The following is a 9,541-nucleotide window of genomic DNA, read 5'->3' on the forward strand; positions in this document are numbered from 1 at the left end:
TCTTGGAATAACAAAAACATATTTGTCAGACTATATGAAGCAGATTTCCTGTTTTCAGCACGATAATAAAAGCTTCGGTTTAACATTTAAATGATCTTATTTAAGTACAATGAACGAAGGACTGATTCATGGTGCGTATGGCTGTGATGTTGCGTGTGAATGCCCATAGGAGGAAACGTGAGTGTGTATGGTTGTGTTATAGAACATGCGGCTCTTTGACCCTTTTGAAGTGGCCCCCTGAAGCTTTTACTCAATTATAATAAAAGAAACATTCTATCATATTTCTATGTTATTAAGACACATTTCAAAATGACTCTTTTCTCTTGGATACAAAGGGCTTCAACTCTTGTGAGGTGACCCTGAGTGTTTTGAAAGGTGCATATAAATAAAACGTATTATTATTATGATTAATATTGGGGGGAAAGGCACAGTAATGAAAATGGGAAAAATCTCCCATCGGTATTAAAGTATTTCTATTCTATTGTGTTGTATTCTAAATATCTTCTCTCTCTCTCTCTCTCTCTCTCTCTCTCTCTCTCTCTCTCTCTCTCTCTCTCTCTCTCTCTCTCTCTCTCTCTCTCTCTCTCTCTCTCTCTCTGTATATATATATATATATATACTTTTCATACTTTGGTGACCTCTGACATTAGCGGAAGGAGCTGCACCCAACTCTCCCAGACATCTCTAATGGGAGCAAGCCAGCCAGATGTTCCTGTTCTTTCTCATTTATCATCCTAGTACTCTTGGAAGGTCTGAGGAAGTGTCATTCCACATGTCACCATGGACCTTCTTCAAGGATTACCAAAGCATTTCATTCATTTAAGTGCTACTTTTCGACATTTAAAATCTAAAAGAGGTCATTTGACGACCCTGACACACGATATCTCGTTGCTATGAATGTCAAGGGAGCGTCAGAAACGGTAACAAGCAATTAAACTACATTACCCAGAAGTCTTCAACAGGAAACGGGTCCGCTCTTTAAATCGCTCCGACTCCGAGCAGACGCATTCATAAACCAAAAGTAGCACGCGCGCGTCTTAAAGCCAAATTAAAAGCGACTATAAAGCAAACCTATCGCCACACTGAGACTGGAAATAAAGGTAATAACATCAACAATTGTTCCCGTATTACGGTTTAAAAAACCCTATTGTATATGTAACTGCTCTGACGAGTTTGTGTTGCGTTTTCGCCTCCTCAAATTAAAAACAAGCCTACACGTGACAACCTCCAGCTTGATGAATTTGACTGGCAATGACAGACCATAAGTTTTTGTGCATATCTTAATGTGACATTTTATAGTAGAAGATTAGATGTGTGTGTGTGTGTGTTGAATGTGTGGCAACAATTATGTTTGATATACTGAATTTGCTTCCAGTAAACAAGAGTCTCCCTCCATCTCTTCAGCAACATGTCAGATGTACTGATCCAAAGGATACAGGAGCTGGAATCAGAGCTGCAGAGGCTCAAGTCACAGCTGAAGGAGAGCAGTGGAGCTGGAGATGAAATGGAAACGATGTCCAGTCCGCCGACTAATGAAAGCCGGCCTGACGTGAGCCCCGGCAGCGGCCGAAAGGAGAGAAAGAAAGCAGGCAAAGACCGTCCCTTTGACTTCTCTCTGCACCCGCGGCGTCATGTGGCTCTGCGGCTCGCTTACCTCGGCTGGGCCTACCAGGGCTTCGCGGTGCAGGAGAACACAGACAACACGGTGGAGGCCCGGCTGTTTGAAGCTCTGTTGAAGACCAGGCTGATTCAGGACCGGCAGAGCTCCAATTACCACCGCTGTGGTCGCACCGATAAAGGAGTCAGTGCTTTCTCCCAAGTGAGTCCGCATAGGATATCAGATAATGAGCCTACTGTTTTCTCAGTCTTATTCTTTTGACGGTCGATCGCAAACGTCTCTCCTTTTCCCCCCACAGGTTATAACCATCGACTTGCGCTCCACGCAGTTTTGCGGCGGACTCGGCGTCACGCTCCCCGAAAATGTTGACGGCGAGTCGAAGGCGGCCGCCTCTGAGCTCCCGTACGTGAAGATGCTGAACAGAGTCCTGCCGCAGGACATCAAGGCTCTGGACTGGGCGCCCGCTGCGGAGGGCTTCAGCGCCCGCTTCGACTGCCAGTCCCGCACGTACCGCTACTACTTCCCCCGGGGGTCTCTGGACGTGGCGCTGATGGCGGACGCCGCAAAAAGGTGGGTGAAAAGAATGGGGAAGAAAAACAAAAGTTCCAGTCTTGACTCGAGGATCTCTCGGCCCCCCCCCTCGACAGATACGAAGGAACTCACGATTTCCGTAACCTGTGCAAGATGGACGTGGGCAACGGGGTCCTGCAGTTCCAGAGGACCATCCTGTCGGCCGCCGTCCAGCCCGTTCAGCCTCAGAGCCTCGCCGGCACCAACCAATACGACCTTTTTGTTTTTGAAATCAAAGGGTTGGCCTTCCTCTACCACCAGGTACCCAATTGCAATTATCATTGCTCTTTCTTTCCGTTGAACTCGCCTAATTTCAATCTCATTGTGTTCACGTGAAATCATCTTCTTTTTCTTTTTTTTCTTCTTCTTCTCCCCAGTATTTTTGAAATATTTCAAATGTGAACGTTGAATAATCATGAGACTCGTTCAGACCTTTCTAATCCAACCTCTTGCGGAGGTAATTTCCTTTTTAAAGTTTGATTGATGACATTTGCAGCCTCTCCTCCCGTTGCTATGCTGCAGGTTCGCTGCATGATGGCACTGCTCCTCTTGATCGGGCAAAAGCTGGAAGCCCCAGAGATCATTAATCAGCTCCTGGATGTCGAGAAAAACCCCAGGAAGCCCCAATACAGGTAAAAAGAAAAGGAATTAAAAAAAAAAAAACCCATAGCGGTGTCAAAGTGTGACTTTTGCTTTGTCTCGTCCCCAGCATGGCGGTGGACTTCCCTCTGGTGCTGTACGACTGCCACTTCCCAGGCCTGAGCTGGACACAAGAGCCCGGAGAGGTGGACTACGTCCTGTCTGCGCTGCAGCAACACTGGACTCTGAGCGCAGTCAAAGCTCACGTCCTGCAGGGGATGATCCAGGGGCTGCAAGGCCGGGGTGAGGGTCTGTCGTCGGGAGAACCAGCTTTTGGTGGTTTTGAATGATCAGGAATATGTTGATATAGAAACACATCAGCTCTCAAGTTGGACCGTCTCTGTTAGGATTCCTCCACTTCCTGGCTGGACAGTCGGACATTAAGACCTTCTCAGCCATTAATGTTTTCTGATTGTTGAAGATTCTCTGCTTCAGTCTTGTTCTTCAGGCTTTTTTGATATATTACCTAAAAAGTCCAACTTGTTGTGAAACTTCTTTTCACCTCCATTTCCAGGTTTTATATTTCACCACCTCACGTTTCATTTTGTGCTTCGTCCCTCAAATGTTTCCTTTGAATTTGTCCAACTCGCATCTATCCATTTGTCATTTATCATTACACATAGCTCAATAATTCCTACCCCTTTGAAACTGCAGTCTGACAATTAAATAGTTAGTTATTCTATTTGTGCAATTTAAAATACATTAAAGCTGAACAGAGGAAGCTTCAAAAGGAGACTTGAAACAAAAGAGATTATAAAACAGACAAGAATAGGGAATTCAAAATAAAAGTAAATAAAAACAATATACTGGAAGAATATAAAAAGATAAGATTTTGACAAACTATATTTCCGTCTGCGTTTACTCTTCGACCGTGAACTAGTTTAAGCAATCTTGTTTTTAATTCCATTTTTTTGAAACACTCTTATCTCCATTAAAATTGAGTTTTTCGGGAATGTTAAATGTCTCCACTTGGTGGCCCCTAAATAAACTTGATCACTGCCGTCTCCCCACGCGCAGGACCGGCGTCCCCCAGCCACTGCTGGTTGGTGGAAGGCAGCAGGCAGAAGAAGTACCGGCCGCTGCTGGAGCGCCCGTGCTGCGAGAGCCTGCAGTCCAGGATCGACCATTTCGTGAAAAGAGGGCGGCTGGAGCGAGAGGAAGGAGAGAACGGAGGAGAGGCGGTCCACAGGGGGAAACGGTCCAAACATTCGCCCGCCCCTCCAGGACAAAGTACTGAACACAAGCCAGACCATTAGTGTTTCCACTGGTCAATGGACTTTTTTTTATATATCTATATCTTATAAAGTTTTATTTTGAACTGGCCTGAACGTTGTTTTTAATTTCTGATGTCTCGCTTGACTTTATTTTCTGTCACTTAATTCTTGATTAACATGAAGTCTTTTCTGTTATTAAAGTGTTTGGAGCCTCTCTCAAGGTGATGGCAAACAGGTTGGATTAAAAAAACAAAAACATTATTCAAATACACTCTGATTTTACCGGTTACTTTATTTTGTGTATAAGATATCAAGCGCCTCCTTGCCAGGTTGCCTCACTACCTCAACTTTCACCTTCAAGCTCATCATCCTGTCTGACATTCTCTTTAGGTCCAAAACAATTTTAATAGTTGTAATAAATTGTATTCATATTTTAATAACATACTTTATTTCAGCTCAATAATTCCCAGGTCACGTGCCGTACTGACTCCAAATCAGTGTTGGATCACACGACTAAACATGATTGTTCAGACACAGCTACTCCTATTAGCTTTTAATGGTTATTATGAAAGAAACTCTTATTTTCATGAAAAATACTGTACTTTAACTCAGTAACTCCCAGGTTATGTCTGTGACCTACAGACCTAAAATCAGTGTTCGATCTTATAACAACACAGGATTGTTCGGACGCAGGTCGTCCCATAAGCTTTTAATTGTCGTTATAAATGATATTCATATTTTTATGAAAAATGCAGTATTTTAGCTCAAAAGTTGTTGAGACCAACTGATGACAAATCACCAGGCCTCATGACCTACTGGAATATACAGCTCTGGATCACAGGACTACACCGACTGATTAATGTACAGCTCTTTCTATTCATTTTTAATTGTCCTAATCATCTATATTCTTTTATTATCATTATTGTTTTTAAATCAAAAACAGTGTTTGAGCCCAGTAACACCTACTGACTCTGAATAAGTGCTGGATCACTTCCGGAACTAATGTTGTTGTTCGGGTTGTGGAGTCGGGAGGTTTTCGCGGTGGTGCTCACGCGCCGAAGCTAAGAAGCTAAGCTCCTAGCAATCAGTAGATAGCAATTCGTAGTTAAGCGACACTTCGCTCAAAATCTCTCTGTGAGCTTCAGCCGTTCATCTATGCGCCTCGACGCAGTAAGAAATGGCGCTGCGGTCGTTTCTCGGCGTGTTTGCGGCCGTTTTGACCTGATGTGTACTTTATGCTAACGTTAGCCTGTCAGCGGCTGCGGACATTCTGTACTCTGCATCCAGTAAGGAGCCTCTCTGCAAGGTAAAAAAAAAACTAACAAACAAACAAAGTCTCATTTAAACAGTGACCCAAGTTTGGCAGACAGAAATCACGCAAACACTAGTTTGAGTTTATTTGTTGATGTTATTTACAAATCAGTCCATAACCACTATTTACATAGTTGCAGCGTGTCAGAATATGAAGCACACATCAGGACAACAATCTATTATTATTATTAATATTATTATTACAGCACAGTTTTAAGCACAATCCAGGCGAAAGAATAGTTTCTGACAGTCATTATCTCCACTTGTGCTGTGATTAAATGTAACCTGAGCCTGATAGTAATTTCATAATAATGGTAATGTTTACTTTATCTTGAGACTGATATTACTGTTACCATTTACTTTGCGTTGAAATAGTAAGTTGCAGTTACATCGTGATGGAAAGATGAGTTTAATATGGGGCTTTTCCACAGAAACACAAATCTGTGGCCTCAGAGCTTTAGGAGCCTCAGTTCAATAACAACACACTGCAGTGATTTTTTGCCAACTTTTCCAGACTTTGCTTGCAAAACTTCACCTTATACTGATCGAACGTACCTGATGAAATAACTGGCGTGTGTATTCCAATTTCCAAAAAATGTATGGCATGTAAGCATTTTAAAAAGTTGCAATAAAACTGATCGTGACGCTCAATGAAGTGATATTACAGAAAAAGTTTCTCTTTTATACAAAGTGATTTCCAACAATGTCAAAGGCACGTTTAATAGAAAAGAAAAAATGGTGACATTTTAACAGTAATGCTAAATATAACTTTAACAAACTTAATGTAATTAAAATGCATATATATATATTAAGAAAAAAATAATATTCAAGAGTCTCCACAAACAAAGTAACGCAAAGCTTCACGCAAAACTTAAAGAAACGTGCAGAAAGAATCACTACAACGTTCAGCAGTCCTGTCACACTAATACGCCCTAATATGAACAGTAAATCTACAATTCCAACATATTTATTGCTCACTTTATTCAAATATCGAAAGTCTACCGCAGTTTATTCTGGATAAAATGTGACACATCTGTGTGAAATACACTCTCAAGTCTACATATCGTCCGCAAGAAAGGGAACTTCAGAAACCAGCGTGATTGTGATGTCCTTCAGATGTACCTGGTGGGACTGACGGGAGGCATCGCCTCGGGGAAAAGCACGGTGTCGTCCATGCTGCGGGAGCTCGGCTGCCCCATTATTGATGCCGACGTGGTGGCCAGGAAAGGTGCGTGCTTTTTTTAATCTCCCGACGTGCATTCACACGGCCGCGAACTCCTGGCCGAGGCTGCGACGCCGGCGAGGTTCTCTTCAGGCGACAGATAAACTGGGTTCATTAAGACGAGTGCGGGGAGAGAAGGAGGGAGAGAGGGAGAGCGTGAGTCATGAAGGCTGCCTCCGCTGACTGCGGGGAGGATGTTTCAGTCCCGTGGTGAAGATAAAAAGGTCACAGAAGTAGGGGAGCCGTGCTTCGGCTGCGTCTGGGGAAAGAAAACGCTTGATTTCCATTCCGATGAAATATCTATCAAGACGCCTTTGTTGCGGGAGTTGCTCTCAGCTTTTCTGTAGACAGTTTTGTTTGTTTTTTTTATCATTTACACTGTAATTGTTGACTTTTTTTGGCTGAGAATCAACAGGATAAACGAAAGCGTCAGACGCATACATACATATCTTTAGCTTTGTTTACAATAATGTTTTTTGATCTCAAGAGGATTTCTGCTCGTCACAAAATAGTGCACAATCTAAAAACACTGTTTTCTATTCTGTCTCTTCGTCACGTTTTCCATTGGATACAAGTACTTTGTCAGTACTGCAACACCATCTAATTGAACTTTATATTTATGCACAACAACTCTTCACTTCTCTCCGGCCTTTGAAAGACAAAACATTTGGTTGGTCAACAGTCAGTTGATGGGAAATTCATCGGCACAGGAAGCAAGTATGTAAACTCTGCGATCTGATTAATTACAAACTCGTCCGTCGTCTTTAGGGAAAGAATCTGTGCCGAAACGCTCCAACCTGATTGATCCAGAGCACGAAGAGCTCAGTAAAACCATGTTCTTATACTTTTACACATCGTCACACAAGAACTTAATTTACTGTTATAAAATGGCTTTACTTGTATCTTTTTGATTTATGTTCCATAAGATTTCTTCGGTATTTTAATTAGGGTTCTTTCATTAAGTTGCTTTTAATAACTTTGTCTTTTTTTTTTACTCGTTTTATCAGCACTAAACATCGGTCTTACCTCAATATTTCATCAGCGACACCTTGTTTCTGTGTTTTATCCCCGTTTAGCTTGGGGGGCCATTTTTCCACCCACTTGTCTCTCTTTGAATTCTCAATCTTAAAAAGACTTGTCCCCTCACCGTTCCCCAGTTGTGGAGCCGCACACGCCCGCCTACTCCCGCATCGTGTACCACTTCGGGCCCGAGATCCTGCTGGAGAACGGCGAGATCGACCGGGCCAAGCTGGGCCAAGTCGTGTTCGCCGACGAGGAGAAGCGGAAGCTGCTGAACTCCATCACCCACCCGGAGATCCACAGAGCCATGCTGAAGGAGATCGTGCTGTACTTCCTGAGGGGTGAGCGACGGGGGCCACGTCCCTCCCAATCGCTTCTCCCGCTTCCATTCCGCTACCATAGAAACCCCCCCTCGGTTACGATGGATCCAATGTCTTTCTTCGTCAAAATCATCTTTGTGCGTATCGTTTGTAACGCAGAACACAAACTATTGGGAATTAGTCGTGGTTCAAGAATAACTTTCGTGTTTCCATGAGCTTGTTGGTTTAATTGAAGCACACATGATCCTTTTACGACGTTCGACTTCTCACAGCAGACGATTTCCTCCCATTACCTCGAGTGTCGACGTAAAACGGTACTTTAAAGGGAACGAGTTTAATTGTGTCGGCGGTGGATCTTTTTTTTTCCTACTGTGTTGGGGTGTAAACATGTTGACACTGATTAGTTCTACCTTCTCATTGTTCCTCCTCCTCCTCCTCCTCCTCCTCCTCCTCCTCCTCCTCAGGGTATCGCTACGTGGTGCTGGATGTGCCCCTCCTCTTTGAAACGAGACGCCTCACCCAGTTTCTCAACCACACGGTGGTCGTTTACTGGTAAGACCCTGATCCGTTATATAAGCCCCGCCTCCAGAGTTTTGTATCAGGCCACACTGACCCCCCCCCCCCCCCCCCCCCCCCCCCCCCTCCTTCTCCCCTTTCCACCCCGTCGTCTGGTCCTTTTACAGCGACCCCGCCACTCAGCTCTCGCGCCTGATGCAGCGGGACGCCCTGACCCAGGAGCAGGCGGAGCAGCGCGTGGCGGCGCAGATGCCGCTGAACGAGAAGCGCGGCCTGGCCAACCACGTGGTGGAGAACTCGGGCAGCCGCGAGGACACCCACCGCCAGGTCCTGCGGCTCCACACCAAGCTGGAGGACTCCATGGACTTCCTCCTCGTCCGGGTCATCGCCATCGCCGCCACCGCCGGCCTGGGCGGCATCCTGCTGTACGCCGCCAAGATCCTCCTGTCGTAACGGGGGAGGGGGGGAGGGGGAGGCGGCGCGGCGAGGAGGTGACGGAGGTCAGGCGGGTCGGAGGTACCGACGCAATTTACTGTGAAATTAGATTCGCGGCACTTAGCGCTGCGGCGCGGCAGTGGGGCGCGCTCCATCAATGGCACACACACACACACACACACACACACACACACACACACACACATACTGAGGAAACCTGCACTGACAAACAAGGTTCAGTAGTATGAAAACTTATGTGCAATTTCTTGTTCAGAGACACTATAACCTGAAGTTTGGGGGGGGGGGGGGGGGGATTTGAAGATACAGATTAAATCTATATTTTGGTCCTAATCTGAACTGTTCACTGGAGATTGATTTTGCTCCCCTTTTTTTCTTTTTTTTCCCCCCTGCACCCAGCTTAGTGATCCAAGTGAGTCCGTTTGGTTGTAAAAAAAAAAAAAAACAGATTAAAGAGAGCAGGTAAACTACAATAGTTAAAAACTGTTTTCGAAATGTTTAACACTTATTTTTTGTTTTGAAATTCAAAATACAGAATCTCTCAGAATATTTCACCAGATTTCTCACAGTTAAAATGAGCTTAAATTATTTTAGTTTCTATGTTTAAAAAAAACACACAAAAAAAGGTAACTGAAGAAAAGGTTTTATTTTTCTGTAA

At 44.3% G+C, this 9,541-nt stretch overlaps 2 protein-coding genes across 2 annotated transcripts; both read left to right on the top strand.

The window, feature by feature from the left end:
- Positions 1–1,017: 1,017 nt before the first annotated feature.
- On the top strand, positions 1,018–4,083 carry pus3 (pseudouridylate synthase 3; the record flags this gene model as incomplete). The annotated part of the gene is made up of 7 exons (XM_080517469.1): positions 1,018–1,100; positions 1,405–1,819; positions 1,917–2,188; positions 2,266–2,449; positions 2,711–2,820; positions 2,898–3,070; positions 3,845–4,083. Exons 2-7 carry the CDS (start codon positions 1,409–1,411, stop codon positions 4,081–4,083), a joined length of 1,389 nt encoding a protein of 462 aa, XP_080373595.1. The 5' UTR covers positions 1,018–1,100; positions 1,405–1,408.
- A 1,005-nt stretch (positions 4,084–5,088) lies between these two features.
- dcakd (dephospho-CoA kinase domain containing) lies at positions 5,089–9,135 on the top strand. Its single transcript, XM_080517343.1, has 5 exons — positions 5,089–5,347; positions 6,469–6,580; positions 7,732–7,935; positions 8,379–8,466; positions 8,598–9,135. Exons 2-5 carry the CDS (start codon positions 6,469–6,471, stop codon positions 8,881–8,883), a joined length of 690 nt encoding a protein of 229 aa, XP_080373469.1. The 5' UTR covers positions 5,089–5,347; the 3' UTR covers positions 8,884–9,135.
- Positions 9,136–9,541: the final 406 nt, after the last annotated feature.

Source organism: Blennius ocellaris (genome assembly GCF_963422515.1).
Source record: "Blennius ocellaris genome assembly, chromosome: 21".
Lineage (NCBI taxonomy): Eukaryota > Metazoa > Chordata > Actinopteri > Blenniiformes > Blenniidae > Blennius > Blennius ocellaris.

Coding starts and splice junctions, on each gene's coding strand:
- dcakd (XM_080517343.1), top strand. CDS start 6,469: ATGTACCTGGTGGGACTGACGGGAGGCATCGCCTCGGGGAAAAGCACG. Junction 6,581..7,731: donor CGACGTGGTGGCCAGGAAAG/GTGCGTGCTTTT, acceptor ACCGTTCCCCAG/TTGTGGAGCCGCACACGCCC. Junction 7,936..8,378: donor CGTGCTGTACTTCCTGAGGG/GTGAGCGACGGG, acceptor CCTCCTCCTCAG/GGTATCGCTACGTGGTGCTG.